Below are 22591 nucleotides of genomic sequence, written 5' to 3'. Positions count from 1 at the left end.
GGCGAATGAATTCATTAACTCGCTCTAATGTCTAAACAACGTGGAATATTAAATATTATTTTATAGAGAAACGGGGAAGTCGTTTTCGGCATCATTTTGAATGATTTGTCAAAAATAAACACGGTGTCGTAGAAGATTGTCCTTTCGTTAAACGCCGCAATATTCCAGCTTCATCCAGCGTCCAAATAATCGAATCAGAATCAGACAAACCAGTGATTGATAATATGAACAGCGATGAACGCCGTCCACGCTGACAACCAAGTCAAAATCAGCCTGACCCAGGTTCGATTCCCGACATGGGTACAATGTGTGAAGCCATTTCTAGTGTCCTCCGACGTGATATTGCTGGAATACTGCAAAAAGCAATGTAAAACCATACTCACTCACTCTACAGATTAATAGTTTCTTCGTGCATGACTGCTGAAACTCCCGAGCTTTACACAATTTATTCACTCAGGACAAATATTCCAATAATTTCTCGTAGCTCGTTTGTTATTCTCTAAATATCACACAGATATAACACTCGTATATCATGTGCCATCGTTCGGCATATTTATACCCCAAGTTGCATTTGTTCAAACATCTGCTTATTTCATCTCTTATCAAAGGCCGACGTATTCCTGTGCATGCTCAAAATATCCCACGATGTTGATGCTAAATGTGTGAATTCGTGAGTTGGTAGCTATGGAAATGTGTTATTTTAAATATCAATCCAAAATAAGCAGATTCCCTCATTGTCTCCTGCAATGTGGCAAGTTTTCTTTTCAAGTATGGAGTTACACATTTGGTGTGTAACTATCGATTCTTTTCAGATTCTTAAATGTTTTGTGCACGTTATTGGTGTTGTCCCAAGTTGTGACCGTTTAAAATCTGCATCACTTCGTGTTTCCTCCCACATCACGCTGACATGTTGTGATGTAACTGAATTACTTTTTAAAGCGGCGTTAATTCAACTCACTCACTCTGTTATCTTTGCCTGATGCGTCGCTGTTCTGTTTCTTGCATTTTCACAAATAAAATTGATGCTCCAAGACAAAGACACCAGAACATCCATTATATGAATTATCATTTTTTTTCTCCAAACAAAATAATGGAGCATATTGCGTGCGTCACCATCAATCTTTGGCGATGCCAACTGTAAAAGTGTGTCGTCTGCTACTGGTAATAGATTTACGCTCACACGCATGCGCAATGACCTGCCCTGAGGTCAGCTGCCACAGCTTTGCGTACATGTGATAACAAAATGTTCCATCACCTAACGCGGAGACACAATCGTCTGTGTTATCGCAACTTAGGGGCAGTCAAAGATCACATGTAGAGCAGGGTGTCCACTGTTTGAGTTAGACAAGAGTATGTGAGAACGAGTTATGTCGAAAGCCAAATTACTCTGTACGGTCGCTCTCAGTGCTTCTGCTTTGTCCGCAGTGCTTGGAGTTTTGACGGCAGCGCCAGCTGATGAGAAAGAAAAAGATCTAACGAACGAAACGGAACGCTATCCTTTGGTCAATTGGGATTTTAATCATGTCGAGATTCCTTATGTTATATGTTTGTGGATCTTACTGGCGAGCGTGGCCAAGATGGGTAAGTTTGAAAATGTTTTTCGGCTGCTGTGGATCGATGAAGCAGATCCTGTGATTGGTTAATCGTGCTGTCACGTTTACCCCGTGCATCGCCACAACCAACTAACCCACATACTTAAACTCTGTTAATTTATTAATAAATGTTGGCGGTTAACCCACACCTGTTTACGAATAGAGTCAACTTCTAAAAGAATTAGAATCATTATATAATCACTGATGTCAAATAAAGAAATGTCAACCTATTATCTCATATAAGTTATAGCATGCTCTAAACATCGCGATTATATTTGTAGATTTAATTTGACTGAATAAGAAAAAAAATCGACCATATATTAGTTAACTAATAGCTCAGATTATTCAAAATTCTGCATTAAACTAATTAGATAATAATTGTTGATCTATCAGAGTTCCTTTCTGTGGAATTTGTATTTCATTGTCACCTATACCTGTCAATATCAGTTCTATTAAAAGTGCAAGTTTTGTTTGTATATATTTTTCCCTTTTCAGTGTGTGTGTGTGTGTGTGTGTGTGTGTGTGTGTGTGTGTGTGTGTGTGTGCTTGAGTTGAGATATTATTACAATGAATATTGTGTGTCCTTTCAGAATGCAACATATTTTTTTTTGCGACCATTCTATACATTTGTGTGCACAGGACGTACATTTCTGAGTAAAACCCTGAGAACTGATAGGACAAATATGTAAGTTTTTTACTCTGATAGTGCACTTTTATACTTTTAACCACATTATTTGTACATTTAGCAACATTTACAGTATAAGTATCACTATTGATATATGTATCACTATGTAGACATAACTACTGACCCAGGCCTGTAGTGAACAGATTTGGTTTTGTAACTACAAGGCATTATTGTGTATATCGCCCACAATATCATCCATTTTATTGATAAGGTGTCACATTGTGAATGTACTGGAGACACATTGTGGCCATGATTTTCTCTGTATATCACTACGACAGCCACTTCTTTTGTTATTCTCCACTAAGGAATCAATCCCCTGTAGCACTTCATCCCCACAATCAGCCAAACATCAGGCAATATGATTGTTGTGATGGGCAGATACATATACTGTATATATCCCTGCAACCAGATGTCACCACAAGCTGGATTAGAGCCAACGTGGGGGCAATACTGGTCACGTGGTGAATTCTCTTCTCAGGAATAAATTAATTGTGTATGAAATATTATATTGCAAAATAAAGAAACAAAAAGTGAACTGTGATAGTATGCACATATGGTATGGAGATTTTAGAAAGGTGAAATATTTTAATAAAAATTAGCATTGCGTATTACCATGATTACAAATCTGTTTTACTTATGGTACGTTGAATACTTAATTTTGTGGAAAACACTGGCGAATGACACACCACACCACACCACATCAGACCACACCACACCACACCACATCACATCACACCACACCACACCACACACGCTGGAGAATGAAAAAACAACCCGCACCCATCCTCGAGAATGACACAACACACCACACCACACCACATCACAACACACCACAACACAACACAACACACACACTGGAGAATGACACACCGCACCACACCACACACACATGTGGATGTGGTATGGTGTGTCATTCTCCAGGGTGGATGTGGTGTGCCATTCTCCAGTGTGGATGTGGTGTGTCATTCTCCAGTGTGGATGTGGTATGGTGTGCCATTCTCCAGTGTGGATGTGGTGTGTCATTTTCCAGTGTGGATGTGGTATGGTGTGCCATTCTCCAGTGTGGATGTGGTATGGTGTGCCATTCTCCAGTGTGGATGTGGTGTGCCATTCTCCAGTGTGGATGTGGTGTGCCATTCTCCAGTGTGGATGTGGTGTGCCATTCTCCAGTGTGGATGTGGTATGGTGTGTCATTCTCCAGTGTGGATGTGGTATGGTGTGCCATTCTCCAGTGTGGATGTGGTGTGCCATTCTCCAGTGTGGATGTGGTATGGTGTGCCATTCTCCAGTGTGGATGTGGTATGGTGTGCCATTCTCCAGTGTGGATGTGGTATGGTGTGCCATTCTCCAGTGTGGATGTGGTGTGCCATTCTCCAGCGTGGATGTGGTGTGTCATTCTCCAGGGTGGTGTGTCATTTTTAGAAAGGTGAAATATTTTCATAAAAATTATCATTACATATTACCATTACAAATCTGTTTCACTATAGTTCTTTGAATACTTACTTTTGTGGAAAACACTAGCGAATGAAACACCACACCACACCACACCACAATTGCTGGAGAATGAAAAACAACCCCCCACCCACCCTGGAGAATGACACAACACATTCACAACACAACACACCACACATTGGAGAATGACACACCACACCACACCACACCACACCACACCCACCCTGGAGAAAGACACACCCCACACCACACACACACTGGAGAATAACACACCACACCCACCCTGGAGAATGACACACCACACCACACCACACCCACCCTGGAGAAAGACACACCCCACACCACACACACTGGAGAATGACACACCACACCCACCCTGTAGAATGACACACCCCACACCACACACACACTGGAGAATAACACACCACACCCACCCTGGAGAATGACACACCACACCACACCACACACACACTAGAGAATGACACACCACAGCACACCACACCACACACACACCACACTGGAGAATGACACACCACACCACACACACACCACACTGGAAAATGACACACCACACCACACCCACACACACTGGAGAATGACACATCACACCCACCCTGGAGAATGACACACAACACCACACCACACACACACCACTGGAGAATGACACACCACACCACACACACACACACTGGAGAATGACATATCACACCCACCCTGGAGAATGACACACCACACCACACCACACCACACCACACACACACCACTGGAGAATGACACACCACACCACACACACACCACTGGAGAATGACACACCACACCACACACACACCACTGGAGAATGACACACCACACCACACACACACACCACTGGAGAATGACACACCGCACCACTCCACACACCCACCCTGGAGAATGACACACCACACCACACCACACACGCTGGAGAATGAAAAACAACCCTGCACCCACCCTGAAGAATGACACAACACACCACACACGCTGGAGAATGACACACCGCACCGCACCACACCACACACACACTGAAGAATGACACACCACAACACAACACACCACACAAGCTGGAGAATGACACAACACACCACACTGGAGAATGACACAACACAACACACCACACCACACCACACACGCTGGAAAATGACACACCGCACCACACCACACACACACTGAAGAATGACACACCACACCACACCACACCACACCAGATTGGAGAATGACACACCACACCACACCACACCACACCAGACTGGAGAATGACACATCACACCACACCACACCACACACGCTGGAGAATGAAAAACAACCCCGCACCACACTGGAGAATGACACAACACATTCACAACACACCACACCACACACGCTGGAAAATGACACACTGCACCACACCACACACACACTGGAGAATGACACACCACACCACACCACACATGCTGGAGAATGAAAAACAACCCTGCACCCACCCTGCAGAATGACACACCACAACACAACACACCACACACACTGGAGAATGACACACCACACCACACACACACTGGAGAATGACACACCACACCACACCACACCACACCACACCCACCCTGGAGAATGACACACCACACCACACCACACACACTGGAGAATAACACCAGGCACCACACACCACACAGGAGAATGAAACTCTGCACCCACCCTGGAGAATGACACACCACACCACACCCACCCTGGAGAATGACACACCGCACCACACCCACCCTGGAGAATGACACACCGCACCACACCACACCCACCCTGGAGAATGACACACCATACCCCACCACACCCACCCTGGAGAATGACACACCACACCACACCACACCCACCCTGGAGAATGACACACCACACCACACCACACCCACCCTGGAGAATGACACACCACACCACACCCACCCTGGAGAATGACACACCGCACCACACCACACCCACCCTGGAGAATGACACACCATACCCCACCACACCCACCCTGGAGAATGACACACCACACCACACCACACCCACCCTGGAGAATGACACACCTCACCACACACACACTGGAGAATGACACTCCGCACCACACCACACCCACCCTGGAGAATGACACACCACACAATGAAACACCGCACCACACCACACACACTGGAGAATAACACCACACCCACCCTGGAAAATGACACACCACACCACACACACACTCGAGAATGACACATCACACTAAACTACACCACACCACACTGGAGAATGACACACCACACCACACCGCACCGCTCCATGCCACTCCACGCCACACAACACCACACTTTGGATAATGCAAATGAGTGAAATAGAGGAAAGACCATTTATTTTGTGTTTTGATATGATTATTGACACTATCCCTTACACCAAGGAAAGGTTAGAAAGGTTAGGCTCTGTGATTTGTCTGCTTGCTTGTCATCTGACTCCAGCAGAGTGGACTGTTTCTCCTATGATCAGCTTTTGCAGAAATATTGCACTCACTCACTCACTCACTCACTCACTCACTCAATACCCACCCTACCACCCACTCACTCACTCCAGAATTGAATAATGCATTTCTTAAACACTATCACTCTTGTCATAACACAACAGACATACAGGCCTATTCACATTCTTGGACAGGTTGTTCAATAATTATAGCCTATGGAAACTGCCATATTGGTTTTTTCAACGTAGCTCTCCCACGCAGCTCCGGCATTCACTGGTAACCATAAAATGTACAGGAACTGTCCTCCAATGAAATACTGCATAACAAATGTTAATATGAGGATATCAGGCTGAATACGTCCCCAGCAACATAGGCCGGTCATATTTGGCAATTATATAACCTGATGGATCCGGAGGTCAGTCTCGGTGACTTGGTTATATGAAATTATCAGGTGGACCAATATTATCTAACATTCCATTAACCAAATGTATATTTTATACAAATATTCTTCTTGATAAACAGCTGAAGGGCCTACTCAGACCCCGTGGTGCATTAAACCGCAGCCGTGATATGATATTCATGATATTTACATGATCTGAAATGATATTGATTATTCAGGCGTATAACAATATTTTGTTTCATTGATGTTGTTTTATATTTGCCAAAAAATTAAAACAGATATTAATATGTCATTTTTGTACTCTCGAAATTGATTAATATTTTAGTTGTAATAGTTATAGAATTCAGAATGTGTTTTACACCTTTTGACATTACCAAGATGTACAGTGCCATGTATTATTCACTATGCTTTCCCAGGCATGGCACTGATGTGTTTGGTTGTTTTTTTTCCGAACATATCAGTAGTTTTATTGTTGTCAATGTCAACAGAAGTAGGGCCCTACTGGTAAAACTGATAACAACAGGTTCAAATAGAAAGCGTCAAACTCTCATTAATTTGGAGACCCGTGGAGATCTGGGGTAGAATAGGTTTTCAGCAACTCATGCTTGCCTTAAATGTGACTTTGCTTGTCGTAAGAGGCAACTAATAGGATCGGCTGGTCAGGTTCGCTGACTTGATTGATGCATGTTGTCGTATTCCAATTGCGTGGATCAATGCTCATGATGCCAGTCACTGGATTGTCTGGTCCAGACTCGATTATTTACAGACTGCCATCATGTAGATGGAATATTACTGAGAGTGGCGTTCAACAACATACAAACAAACCAATATTAATTTGGATCATTGTTTATTCAGCATAACTTCTTTCAAAACAAATTTCAATGAACTCCTCCATCATTGACCAAGTGAATTATCCCATCAAGTAGCAAGGCTAAAGCTTACAGATCTTGCCATGATGGCATAATAGTATTTATCTTGAAAACATGTTATGCTCATGAAATACCTGTTGATTCCCCTGTGGAGATACTGGGTTGGAATTGGCCCCCTGCAACCAATGTTCACTGGAACATAAGGGGCGAGGGGCGGTCGGGTAGCCTAGTGGTTAAAGCGTTTGCTCGTCATGCCGAAGACACGGGTTGGATTCCCGACATGGGTACAATGTTTGAAGCCCATTTCTGGTGTCCCCCGCCGTGATATTGCTGGAATATTGGTAAAAGTGGCGTAAAACCATACTCACTCACTCACAAGGGGCGACGAACGTATCAGGCTCAGTGACTTGGTAGATGGCATTTCATCGTTTCCTGGCAGCATGGATCGTTGCTCACAATATCAATCACTGGGAAATCTGACTTGATTATTTACATGCTGTCATCATGGACATAGGTGGGATATTGATGCGTGTGGCTTTAAGCATTAAACACAACACAAACAAAACTTGTTGATGGATTGTCCATCTGTAAGTTGGTGTAAAAGTAAAACCCTGTCTGTGCCAAATGCCAGTGAGCTTTATCTTGTTAGTTATCAGTCACCTCAAGTTAATCAGACAGACTCAAGAACAATCCCGCCCAACCATCTACCATACACTTGAAGGACCCTAGCAATTCAACATTGTTTGTATAAGACATGAAGCACTTTGTGTTTAAAGCTGTAGTGAATAAGTAATGCTTTCTATTTTGTCAAGAAGCTAAAATCTGTTATTATAGCTAAAATAGATGGAATTTGTTATCAAATAAAAAGAAACAACAATATTGGTTTTGAAACATTTACTGCAATCAAAACAAATGTCACTGACCCACTTTTACAAATATGGAAACGTCATAGAACAAACCAGATGACGTCACTATTAAACGTGACGTCACTAATCCTACCCTATGACATCACCTAACAACGGGCATGATAAATGGCCCGTCGTCAAGCAATATGAGGGCATTATCAAGTTACAGTGGCCCGCCGATTTCTGATAACATGCGGATGGTTGAATGATAATTCTATCCATTTTAGCTATGATATAAAAATAGTAAATCTCACAGCTGATATTTTCCATATTCTTCCATGATCAGTCCGTGGTTTGGAAACTTCAATCAGTGATAAATTAAATCAACTTCATATAAAGGGAACAAAAACGATTGCTGATAATGTTATGTATGTACTGTGTGGCTATCTGTTCCAAGAGAGTTATCTGTCCTTCCTCCCTGTGCCCGAGAGTTATCTGCCCTTAATTGTGTGTATATGTGTGTGTACCTTTCTTCTAGGGTTCCACCTGTACGACCGTCTGTCCTCACTGTTTCCTGAGAGCTGTCTTCTCATTACCCTTGGCATCTGTGTCGGCGTGACCCTCCATTACAGCCACGCAGCATCCACCTCGCAGTACGTCCTCAACGCCAACACATTCTTCCTCTTCATCCTGCCTCCGATAATCTACGATGCAGGCTACCACATGCCAAACAGGGCCTTCTTCAACAACCTTGGCACCATCCTCCTTTTGGCCATCGTCAACACCCTGTGGAACACCGTGGGCATTGGTGTTGCATTGTGGGGGTGTTCCGCGGCTGGGTGGATCAAGCGGCCAATCAGCATGCTCCACTGTTTCGTGTTCAGTGCACTGATCTCTGCCGTAGATCCGGTAGCGGTGCTGGCAGTGTTCGAGGAGATTCATGTCAACGAGATGCTGTACATCATCGTGTTCGGGGAGTCCCTTCTCAATGATGGAGTCACTGTGGTAGGTAGTTTTATTATATAATACGACTTCACATCTTAGACAAGTGGGATTGACGAGTGGTTAAGGCGTTCACTTGACATGCCAAAGACCTAGGTTTGAATCCCCTCATGAGCACAATGTGTAAAGCCAATATTGCTAGAATATTTCTAAGAACAGACCTATGAGGACAATATCTGGTCCAGCCCAGCTATTGTCATATAGCTTGAATATTGGAGTGTGGCGTAAAATGACATTTGCTCATTCCTGTCTTAGGTACTGTCTTAGCTTTTATTTCAGGATGGGTGATCAAATTCTCTGCCTGCACCTTTAGTGTTAAGAGGTTGTTAAGAAGATACAACACTAGGAATGTTACATTTGTTGGAAACCTTTAACAAGATTGGATTTATTCCCTGGCTACCAGGGCGATACAGGGCATTCTTGTTCACAGCTCACTGTTGCTTCCATTAGACTTACCAAGATCCCATTGTCTTAGCATTCATGCTTGAGGTTCCAGATATACCCTTCTTGTGAGCCTTGGTTTTTCAGCACCATTCTCGGGTTCTGGGTTTCATCAATGTGAAGATCCAGGTTAGGAAAGGTCTTCCAGGAACCAATGTTAGCTGTAATAGGCGACTAACGGGATCGGGTTGGCATGTCGTTGTATTCCAATTGCATGGCTCGATGCTCTTGATATCAATCACTGGATTGTGTGGTCCAGACTCGATTATGTACAGACCACCATCTTATAGCTGGAATATTGCTGAGTGCGGTGTTAAAGAACAAACAAACGAACTTCTGATACATGAAGGGGGGTGGGGGTTAGCCAAGTGGTTAAGGGGTTCACTCGTAAAGCTGAATACCTAGGTTCGATTCCCCACATGCGTTCAATGTATGAAACCCGTATCTGGTGTCCCTCACCGTGATATTGGTGGAGTAATGCGGAAAAAGGTGTGAAATACAACTCACTCACTCTAAGACACGCATCACTTCAGGATTTCCTCACACATTGAGCTGACACGTTGTGACAATACCTGAAATACTGTTTCAAGCAGCATTAAACCCACATCACTCACTCATTATTGGATCTGAAGCAGTGAAGGTCACATTTGGAATTGAAATGTCATTAAAGCTGGAAAGGATGGTCTCTAATATGAAAACTTAAATGACAGTTGGATCATAAACTTTTATTTTGGCTTCAAGCTTTGTGTATAAAGTGGTAGAAAAAAATGTTTTTATGATCAAATCTTATGTTTGTGTATCCAGATGTAACTGAAGCACAGCCTTGAAAGATGATTTCAAGTCATTAATGTCACCCACTTTGTTTATCTGCTGTTTCGATATGTTAGTGATTCTGTGTTAGTTATACTCATGTACGAGTAGGATGTACACTCTCGTAATATGAGCCAATTTTTTTCCCTCGTATGGTTATTATCAGATATAAGGAAGAAAAATTGTGTTATGTGAGCCATCTTAGTGTATGATTTTTACGATATGGGAATACACAAGGGTAATAATCTATTTCTCGTACAGTAAACTACATTAATAATGAACACGCTTATAACGAACTGACGGATATAACGTACCTACTTTTTTGTCCCCAAAATTTGCAGTCGTTATGCTGTATATATGCTTAAAACGAACTACGGTTATAACGAACTAAAATTAGTGGTCCCTTAGAGTTCATTATAACAGTAGTTTACTGTATGTCGTTCTCAGAACAATTGAAGTTTAAGACATATGTTCATTCACTCACTCGTTATTTGATCTGCTTGTTTGGGAGTCACAACATCAGCAATGAAACCCCACTACTCAATCCTAATTACTTCAAGGTAACATCAGTACTCTCACGATTTCGTTGTGACTACTTTGTTTCAACCAGGTTGTATTTCATAGGAAAACTTTTGATAGACATTTCTTAGAAGTTGACGAATGACAGAGTAGACACAATCTATGGATGACAACTTCTCTATTGTACTATTATGGAAATGTTTTGTGTATAGGCCCTTATACTGTTGTCAAGCAAAACTGAATAGTTGGATCAAATGTAGTATGTTGTAGGCAGTAAAATTGACTGGGAGATAAGTTTGATATTTTGGACCCCTCCCTTTTAAGAAAGCTGGATCTGCCCATGTTGTTATCAAGCAAGACTGAAGAGTGTGAGGATGGTACCAAATTATATGTGGTGGGTGAAGGATTAACGAGCGGGTGGGTGGGTGTGAGTGAGTGAGTGAGTGAGTGAGTGTGTGTGTGAGTGGGTGTGTGAGTGAGTGAGTGAGTGGGTGGGTGTGTGGGTGTGTGAGTGAGTGAGTGAGTGTGTGAGTGTGTGTGTGGGTGTGTGAGTGAGTGAGTGAGTGAGTGTGTGAGTGAGTGAGTGTGAGTGAGTGAGTGAGTGTGTGAGTGAGTGTTTGACTGTGTGAGTGAGTGAGTGAGTGAGTATGGTTTTACATCGCTTTTTGGATTACAAGAGTTGGCTCACCTTTGGAGAAAATAATGCCATTTCCGATTTGCCTGCAATGACTATTTGTTGGAGTTCCTTGTACTTGGATCCAGTGAATGAAGATGTCTTCTGAAGGAGCTTTGTATCAGTTTTCAATCCAGCCACTGAAGTAAGGAGGGTACATGATTTTCAAATATCCTCAAAAAACTTTGCATCAATAAATGGACGTTATTTGGTTTTCTTGAAGGTGTCTTCAGAATATGGTGAGCGTCATCAGTGGTCCCATAAACACAAAAACATTTCAAGTATTTTCTCATAAATTAATAAGTCAACCATAACATTTTCACAGCTACTCACTCACTATTATCAACCAATCTAAAAATGGCAGTCCATAAGTGGGTGTGGCCTAATGTTTCTTTTGGTTGATGGAAACAACGCCAAACAAATTGCATGGTTGTCCAATAAGATGCCCTGGAATCACTTGCAATTTATTGATTGACCAGCATACTTGGATTGTTACCATTACCAAGGGATGAATCCAAACCAAGGATTTGTGTGAAAAATACAAAGATTGTGTGAGTGTTGATTGCTGCAATATTGACCATAATTACCATGGTTGCAGTGGAAAACTGAAGGATGACAAGAAATCCTCCAGATCCTGTTATTGTTGGCTCAGTTTAAGTATATTTAGTGATTCTGTGATGCTATAGATACAATAATAGCTTCTCCTTACATGCCTTAGGGCTTTGCCTCATTCTGTATCTATTATTCCCAAAGCTTCATGTTAACTAGAGCCATGAAATACTGCTTTCCAGTCAACTGTTATGTGAGGCAGTACACTGCCCTTTCACCTGGAGTTGTTTATGGCAAACAGTCGCCAGCCTAAGAGCATCTGCTATTCTTGGTCCTCTTGACGGGGCTTGGCCGAGACTAGGTCCCTCGAGGCCCCCACCGCGCCCTGTGCCATTGGGTGACAGGGGCAGTGTTTCACTGAATCAGTTGTAGGAAGACAGTACTGTGACTGTACAGGCAGGGATTACTGTTGTCTCTGAAAGTAAGGACTTTGTAAAGAGAAGATGCTAGCTTATTTGGAGGTGGGTATTTTATCAGCTGAGTCGTTCAAATATGAGTGAGTGAGTGAGTTTGGTTTTACACCGCTTTTATCATTACTACGGTGGGGGACACCAGAAATGGTCTTCACACATTGTACCCATGTGGGGAATCGAACGCGGGTCTTCAGTGTGACGTACGAATGCTTTAACCACTAGACTATCCCACTGCCGCTGTTGGCTTCAGGCTATGTGTGTATGAATTGGTAGACAAAATATTTTTCATGATCATATGTTATGGTTGTATATCCAGATATAACTATAGCACTGTTGTTCACATTTGGTATTGAAATGTTATTAAAGCAGAAACGATAGGCTCAGGCCTAGAACGATGGTTTCAAGTCATTAATGTCACCCACTTCTTTTGTCTGCAGTTTCCAAACATAAGTGATTATGTGTTAGTTACACACATGTAAATAGGTATTATAAGGTGATTATTATTTTTCGTATGGTAATTATATATAAGGAATACAAATTGTATTATGTGGTTTATGATTCTTATGATATGGAAACGCACGAGGATAATAATCTATTTCTTGTATGTCGTTCTCAGAATAATTGAATTTTAAGACATGTTCATTCACTAAAGTAACTTAAGAAATAGCGTAGGAATACATTGCCTTAATCAACTGCCCAATTTATGAGATAGTGTCAAATGACTGGCAGCCATGTTTGTTTGCACACATCGGGAAACCTAGATTAATTTTTATTGAAAGTTATGCAGAAACATATTCATAGTATATGCATCTATGTGCAGAGTTTAATAAAAGTAGTTCCTGCTATATGACCTCATTTGCATATGTAGGGGATCGTGATATGACTTTCGCATCATATAACACTATCCATGTTGTGATGTTTCTTCCATGGAGAATACTTGTTGCTGATTGGTTAATCAGAGATTTTGATCACAGTAACTATATTTATGCAAAACGATTTTATTTCCAGTCATTGTCATTTGGGATTTTGTAATAATGATATGTACAGTTATTGGTTATTGAATGCAGGCTGCAGATTTCATAAGTGTGTGTGGCAGTACCTTTTGCTCGGGCAGAATGGAGAGTGTATTTTAAGCTTTAGTCGGAAATTAGGTGCTTTCCTGTGTCTGACTTTTGTGTCATATCATTTGCGTGACGAGTCCTTATACTGGGGACAGCAGTGTAGAACAAAACCTTGCACAACTTGCCCACTGTTTGTTTACCTTTGCACTGATTGGCTGTGGGTGTGTTGTGTGATCTTCCACGCAGAGAGGTAGTTGATGGGGGTAACAGCTCTGATTTTAATGAGCATGAATTACAAAGCGCTTGTCATTCATGCAAATAAAGTACAGTAGAACACGGATTTAACAAACTACAAGGGACCAGAGAATCCATTCGTTATATCCATTGTTCGTTATACACGTTTTCGCTCGGAAACGTCCGCCATCTTGGATAAGACAAAACACAATACACGTAATTGCAGCATTGATTTGTATTAGCAGTTTATATGTTTAATGTTTGTTTTACAGACAAGATTACATGTACAGGTAAGATTAACACAATGTAAATTTAACAAGGTTGATCCATCCCCGCTGATTGTATTTATTCACCGCAATTGTGTTGATTCGCTGCTGATTGCGTACAGCCAATTGTTAGTGACACTTGACACTGAATGAGAATTTGCAGTTCGCTATACACGTCCATAATTAGTGATAGATGGGCTTGTCGGTGATCAGATATCAGTTCGCTGTATCTAATAGTTCGCTGTAGAGAGTTTGTTATATACGTAAATTTTCTATGATATTATATAGGAGATAAATCGGGGATTTTTTAACAGTTCGTTGAATCCGTTTGTTCGCTATATCCGTGTTCGTTATATCCGTGTTCTACTGTATACTGCTTATCGGAAACAATTATTTGAGCATATGTTGGTGCGAGATGTTTTAAGGCTGTTATCAGTGTTTCCTTCAGACAACTCATTGTTCCCATGTTGCTTGACTGAATATCTCCCCTAGCACCAAAGAGGTTGCATGTGTTCGAATATGTGTTCGGTACCAGTTCAGCTTAGCATGGTTAAATCTACAGGCGTCCTAGTTCTACACTGAAAACACAGTATGTTTATCTCTTATTGGGGGAGTTTTTGCACTACCTGCCAGCACGGTGGACACCTCCCCAGCAGTGTTAAGTAAACGAGGCATGTGTCAGCTCAAAGTGTTTCTTAAGGCTTTCAAATTAGGACTGATAACCTACTGAACTCTGCATGATGTATTATGACTTGGTCAGAAAAGGAAGGTACAGCACATTGCCAACCAAATCTTGATAACTTCATTCTTGATGATGATGAATCATGGACCATATTGGTCTATGGTCATGGCGACCTTGCTTAGGCCGCCCAAATTTTTGTGCGTTTCACATCCCAAACCTCAACCAGAAAGTGGGTGAGTGAGTGAGTTGGGTTTTACGCCACTTTTAACAGTATTCCAGGTATATCATGGGGTGTCAGCTTAATGTGGGAGGAAAGCCCTAAGTGATGCAGGTCTCAGACGTTTACCACTTCGGTGAAACCCACGAGCATGTGTATGGTGCTGACAAACCTGGAAACATAATCGGGATTCAAACCCACAATCATAGGTTTCTGGCATGCCCAAAGGACGCAACTCTGCACAGTGAATCGCGGCCCCTAAGACGACTGGGCCACCCGTGCCCCCTCAACCAGAAAGAGAGGGGGTGGCCGAAAAAAATGAATTTAAAAAACCAAAACTGTTTTCCTCGAAGTGTGTAACTCATTTTATGAAATTTTAAAGTTGAGAAGACTTGGTAATAGTGTTTGAATTATATTAAGATGTAGATCGAATTGCTTTGCTTCGGAAACAACGTTTCAATAAACATGGCTGAAGAAAGATCAAGCTGACCTGGGTTTGATAGGAATGTGCAATGGTTGGAGTATTTTTTTTATCTCATTGTGGCATAAATTGTCACAGCAAAGGGAAAAATTAAAATAAGATAACCTTTTTATTATTTAATTTTGTGGTGAAAATTCAGGGCGGGGGGAGATTGGAAACACAGAAAAAAATATGGACCGCCATATATACAGTTCCAGGAGTCTAATATCTGGCCGCAGTTGTTACAGCTATCAGTTCATGTTAGCTCAAGGGGCGGTCGGGTAGCCTAGTGGTTAAAGCGTTCGCTCGTCGCGCCGAAGACCCGGGTTCGATTCCCGACATGGGTACAATGTGTGAAGCCCATTTCTGGTGTCCCCTGCCGTGATATTGCTGGAATATTGCTAAAAGCGTAAAACCATACCACTCACTCACCCATGTTAGCTCAAAGATGTTAGGGCTGTGTCGAGTTGTTCTGTTGTAGTTGTGTTCTAGGTGTGTTTGAAGGATCTTTATCTGCTGTGCAGAATTGTTTTCCTTTGTTTGGCCTGGAGTCACTGGTCATGGGTTCAAATCCCACATCCTTGGTCTGTCAGTACTGCATGTGCCCATGGGTTTCAATCAGTTAGGACCGCCTCCGTGGTCTAGTGGTAGAGCGTCCGCCCGGAGAGCGGAAGGTCCGGGCTTCGATCCCCGGCCGTGTCATACCAAAAGAGGTTAAAAGATTGTACTTGTTGTTACCCTGTCTGGCGCTCGGCATTAAGGGGCTAAAACAAGGACTGGTCGGCTCGGAGTCCGTATACTGTGTCTGAGTGGGGTATTCATGTTAAACTGCGGCATGGTATCTCAGTGAGCTAGCACTATAAATCGGCATCAGTCAGGACTAGTACAAGCAGCCACACAAACACACACACGTACATGCACGTCGCTATATAAGTGCAATAATCTTGGACGCGACGTTAAACCCCATTTCACCTCACCTCACCTTCAATCAGTTAGCTTTTCTTAGGGCTGTGATGATACATAGCACATCATCGAGTGCCCACACTTGTTGCATATAACATGTGATGCCTATTCTAGGTGTGTTCGAAGGAACCACATTTCTCTGTGCAGAATTGTTTTCCGTAGTGGTCATTGATTCATGGGTTCAAATCTTACATTTGACCTGAATATGATGCCTGGTCTGTCAGCACCATTTGTGCTCATGGGTTTCACCAAAGTGGAACTAGAGTTTAAACATGTTTGTAACGAACATGATAAATGTTTCTGAGAATGTTGTGCTGTCACCTATCTGGGAACTACTTGAGGAACAGGCTGGCAGCAGGTTTCCATGGTGATTGGCAGTGGCCATGCAGGGAAGTCAATTAACCTTCACCCAGCTCCTGTGTCATTGACCCCGAGGTGTCAGAGATGTCAAACAAGGCACACTTACAACCAGGATATTGGGTTGAGCCAAGGGGAGGGGGAGGGGGAGGCTGTATGCTGTGTGCTGTGTTAATGTACTGATACACTCAAGGGCAAAGGGCAGTTTCATCATGTTCTTACTTATCATATTGTGATTTTGACTTCACTGAAAGTGAAGTGAGCTTTTGGCGTGGTGCATTGCCTTTTGGTCCGTCCTTCGTTACCTTTTGCAGTTTCTTACATCTCTCTGACACTACAAGGCCTATGAAGCTGACACTTATGGTATAACCAAGTTATGGTATCTGTAAGCAATGTTCACCGAATTCTGATCTAATTTTAATCATGGCTGACATGGTGGCCATATTGAAAACATATTTTTTACCCTTTACTCAGCCATTTCTGCTTGTACTGTTATGAACTTTGATATGCAGCAATATGAATTATAGTATATCAAATAACATAAACCGTTTTGCAAGTTTCAATCATTGATCAAGCTACTGCCTTTGATCATTTACCTCTGTTTTTCTTATGTTACTGAGTTTTCAACATCAAGGCCTATGAAGCTGAGTCTTTGCATCAATGGTCCCTGCTTATGGGTCTCTAGCAACTGGTTACACTACTCTGATCCAATTTTAAATATGGTTGCCTGGCCAACAATATTTAAAAATCTGTTACTGGTTATTACTCAGACTTCTTTTTCAAAATGAGGCAATGAGTCACTCTAGATATTAGCTATACATTAGGATGCTGTTCTTGTGTCAAGAGCTACCTGACTTAAATATGTATGTGGAGATTCATTATACGATTTTTGGTAAATAAAAATAAGTATGTCAAGTCAAGACATTGAACCTGAAGAATATTGATCCCAGTGGAGTATGAGTGTAGAAGCCTGGTCATTGTCAGAATCTGGATCTGCCTGCCTCTACCATGCAGCAGGGGGAGGGTAGTAAGGATGTGTTGCTGTGTTAGTAAGCTTCCCTTGTTATGTCACACAGCAGGGGGAGGGTAGGGATGTGGTGCTGTGTTAGTTAGCTTCCCGTGTTATGTCACACAGCAGGGGGAGGGTAGGGATGTGGTGCTGTGTTAGTAAGCTTCCCTTGTTATGTCACACAGCAGGGGGAGGGTAGGGATGTGGTGCTGTGTTAGTAAGCTTCCCTTGTTATGTCACACAGCAGGGGGAGGGTAGGGATGTGGTGCTGTGTTAGTAAGCTTCCCATGTTATGTCACACAGCAGGGGGAGGGTAGGGATGTGTTGCTGTGTGAGTAATCTTCCCATGTTATGTCACACAGCAGGGGGAGGGTAGGGATGTGTTGCTGTGTTAGTAAACTTCCCTTGTTATGTCACACAGCAGGGGGAGGGTAGGGATGTGGTGCTGTGTTAGTAAACTTCCCTTGTTATGTCACACAGCAGGGGGAGGGTAGGGATGTGGTGCTGTGTTAGTAAGCTTCCCTTGTTATGTCACACAGCAGGGGGAGGGTAGGGATGTGGTGCTGTGTTAGTAAGCTTCCCATGTTATGTCACACAGCAGGGGGAGGGTAGGGATGTGTTGCTGTGTGAGTAATCTTCCCATGTTATGTCACACAGCAGGGGGAGGGTAGGGATGTGTTGCTGTGTTAGTAAACTTCCCGTGTTATGTCACACAGCAGGGGGAGGGTAGTAAGGATGTGTTGCTGTGTTAGTAAGCTTCCCATGTTATGTCACACAGCAGGGGGAGGGTAGTAAGGATGTGTTGCTGTGTTAGTTAGCTTCCTGTGTTATGTCACACAGCAGGGGGAGGGTAGGGATATGGTGCTGTGTTAGTAAACTTCCCTTGTTATGTCACACAGCAGGGGGAGGGTAGGGATGTGTTGCTGTGTTAGTAAGCTTCCCTTGTTATGTCACACAGCAGGGGGAGGGTAGGTATGTCACACAGCAGGGGGAGGGTAGGGATGTGGTGCTGTGTGAGTAAGCTTCCAGTGTTATGTCACACAGCAGGGGGAGGGTAGGTATGTCACACAGCAGGGGGAGGGTAGGGATGTGGTGCTGTGTTAGTAAACTTCACGTGTTATGTCACACAGCAGGGGGAGGGTAGGGGTGTGGTGCTGTGTTAGTAAACTTCACGTGTTATGTCACACAGCAGGGGGAGGGTAGGGATGTGTTGCTGTGTTAGTAAGCTTCTTATGTTATGTCACACAGCAGGGGGAGGGTAGTAAGGATGTGGTGCTGTGTTAGTAAGCTTCCTATGTTATGTCACACAGCAGGGGGAGGGTAGGGATGTGGTGCTGTGTTAGTAAGCTTCCTATGTTATGTCACACAGCAGGGGGAGGGTAGTAAGGATGTGTTGCTGTGTTAGTAAGCTTCCCTTGTTATGTCACACAGCAGGGGGAGGGTAGGGATGTGGTGCTGTGTGAGTAAGCTTCCCTTGTTATGTCACACAGCAGGGGGAGGGTAGGGATGTGTTGCTGTGTGAGTAAGCTTCCCTTGTTATGTCACACAGCAGGGGAAGGGTAGGGATGTGGTGCTGTGTTAGTTAGCTTCCTATGTTATGTCACACAGCAGTGGAAGGGTAGGGATGTGGTGCTGTGTGAGTAAGCTTCCTGTGTTATGTCACACACAACACTTCATGGCATGTTGTGGTACCTTAACCGCCTCCGTCATATCAAAAGACGTTAAAAGATGGTACTTGTTGTTACCCTGTCTGGCACTCGGCATTAAGGGGCTAAAACAAGGACTGGTGAGCTCGGAGTCAGTATACTGTGTCTGAGTGGGGTATTCATGTTAAACTGCGGCATGGTATCTCAGTGATCTAGCACTATAAATCGGCATCAGTCTGGACTAGTACAAGCAGCCACACAAACAAACACACACACGTATAGGCACGTTGCTATATAAGTGCAATAATCTTGGACGTGACGTTAAACCCCATTTCACCTCACCTTGTGGTGCCTTATACCACTGTGCCACCAATGTTCACCTTATAAAGAATCGCTGACTAATGAAATGAATACTTCATGATGAAGACTTTCAGAAGAGGGTAATCGCTGCACCCTTGTTAATCCTAAACACTGTATATATGAAAGTCAATGATGATTGCCTTAGTCAAAGTGTCACTTGTGTGGAAATGAAAATTGTGTTGGGACCAGTGCCTTGCTCGGCTGTGGCTCTGTGTGGTTTGTGGCGAGAGTGATGGCAGTTTGATGAGATTCACCATCAGACATCTACATGTAGTTACTTCCTTTACGCCGACTAATAACGATGTGGGGGACAAGAATTCATTCTTTTTATCTTCACGACCAGACTGTAAATTGTTTTCAGTAGTGTTAAAGACCCGTGAAGATCAGGGGTAGAATAGGTCTTCAGCAACCCATGCTTGCCGTAAAAAGTGACTATGCTTGTTGTAAGATGGCGACTAACGGGATCGGGTGGTCAGGCTCTCTGACTTGTTGATGCATGTCATCGTATCCCAATTGTGTGGATTGATGCGCATGATGTCAATCACTGTATTGTCTGGTCCAGACTCGATAATTTACAGACCACCGTCATACAGCTGGAATAATGCTGAATGCGGCGTTAAACGACAAACAAACAATCAGTAGTGTTAAAAAAAAGTTGAAGTAAGTAAAAATAAACTCTTTGTTGAAACATTCTATATTTTTTTATTTGTTTCCTTATTTCACCATGTTCACCTGAAGGACAAGTTCTTCAGGGATCGCTGAAAAACAAGTTTATGACATATTGCTTCTTTTTTCCCCCACTGATTTGGATAATACACAGACAACCCTATAATTTAGATGCGGCTACATGAGCTGAGAATCAGTGGAAGTATGATAAGATAGGTCTACAGTGGGGGGGATATTGATAAAAGAAGTACAAGGCCCTGGTCTGATGCCTTATGTCACACATGGGGCGGTCGGGTAGCCTAGTGGTTAAAGCGTTCGCTCGTCACGGCCAAGACCCGGGTTCGATTCCCGACATGGGTACAATGTGTGAAGCCCATTTCTGGTGTCCCCCACCGTGATATTGCTGGAATATTGCTAAAAGCGGCGTAAAACCATACTCACCCACTCACTCACTCAATTAATGTCACACATCATTCACCAGTTTACAAGTCAAGGTAAATACATGTACAAACCTTGGCCCAGCACACACAATATTTGGCCCAAACTGATACAAAACTTGACACAAACATGCATTAGCCTTTGCCCGAACATTTACCAACCTTGACACAAACATTCATAAGCCCTGACCCAAACATGTGGAAACCTTGACCCAAACATGCATTAGCCTTTGCCCAAACATTTACCAACCTTGACACAAACATTCATAAGCCCCGACCCAAACATGTGGAAACCTTGACCCAAACGTGTCTAAACCAAATCAAACCACTGACATTTCTCCAGCAGTGTTGAGTGAAAGCATGCACACTGTCTGAGTGATGAAAGATAACACATGTAAAGGACAAGTCCGCTGTGACAGTTGTGTTATACCTCAGGTTTGTCTGGTCCACACTTAATGAAATAGAGTCCGCTGTGACAGTTGTGTTATCACAGGTTTGTCTGGTCTACACTTAATGAAATAGAGTCCGCTGTGACAGTTGTGTTATCACAGGTTTGTCTGGTCCACACTTAATAAACTAGAGTCTGCTGTGACAGTTGTGTTATCACAGGTTTGTCTGGTCCACACTTAATGAAATAGAGTCCGCTGTGACAGTTGTGTTATCACAGGTTTGTCTGGTCTACACTTAATGAAATAGAGTCCGCTGTGACAGTTGTGTTATCACAGGTTTGTCTGGTCTACACTTAATGAAATAGAGTCCGCTGTGACAGTTGTGTTATCACAGGTTTGTCTGGTCCACACTTAATGAAATAGAGTCCGCTGTGACAGTTGTGTTATCACAGGTTTGTCTGGTCCACACTTAATGAAATAGAGTGGAAAACAGACTTAGAAATCATGATTTATTCACTCCTGCCTGCTGTCTCGATTAAGGAAAAAGTATTTCAGTATTAAAGGTTACTTTGTAGTTCAAGACAAAACTCATATACTCATGAATAATGAATGTTTATGATGTGGAAGCCAAACAGAATGTGTGGCAGCCAAGAAACATGTGTTATCAGTAACACATCATTGACAAGTAGCTCACATCAGCTATATTTACTCACTCAGTTATCAATTATGTAGAACTACATTGTGTTCCTTAATACAACAAATTCATATAACAAGTATAGGTGTCGTCAGTTTGTGTATCAATGAGATGAGGTTGCTGGCTGCCATTTCTGTTCTGTAGATGTCATTTGGCTTTTTGTTGCTGAAGACTCACTTGGTTGGAATCAAATAAGGGACTTTGTATTCTTGGGGGGGTGGGGTGGGGGTGGAGGAGAGAGGGGGGTCCTGTGCAGATATGCATCCCTTGACAGCAGGCCAGAATCCCATATCGGCAGGCCAGGATCCCTTGTCATCAGGTCAGAATCCCATATCGGCAGGCCAGAATTCCGTGTCAGGCCAGAATCCCGTGTCAGCAGGCCAGAATC

General features: G+C 43.0%; 1 protein-coding gene across 1 annotated transcript in view; it reads left to right on the top strand.

Annotated features, from left to right (window-relative positions):
* The first annotated feature begins 1268 nt into the window (after positions 1 to 1268).
* The window catches only part of LOC139453985 (probable Na(+)/H(+) antiporter nhx-9), an 81379-nt gene continuing 60056 nt past the window's right edge, over positions 1269 to 22591 (top strand). Inside the window, exons 1-2 of the mRNA XM_071235455.1 lie at positions 1269 to 1581; positions 8834 to 9300. Coding sequence (XP_071091556.1) covers positions 1368 to 1581; positions 8834 to 9300 — 681 coding nt within the window. The 5' untranslated portion in view covers positions 1269 to 1367. The remainder of the gene's footprint in view (positions 1582 to 8833; positions 9301 to 22591) is intronic.

Source organism: Haliotis cracherodii, unplaced genomic scaffold (genome assembly GCF_022045235.1).
Source record: "Haliotis cracherodii isolate W230 unplaced genomic scaffold, xgHalCrac1.p SCAF_10, whole genome shotgun sequence".
Lineage (NCBI taxonomy): Eukaryota > Metazoa > Mollusca > Gastropoda > Lepetellida > Haliotidae > Haliotis > Haliotis cracherodii.
The sequence above is the reverse complement of the archived record's forward strand: the minus strand, read 5'-3'. Positions and strand labels throughout refer to the sequence as shown.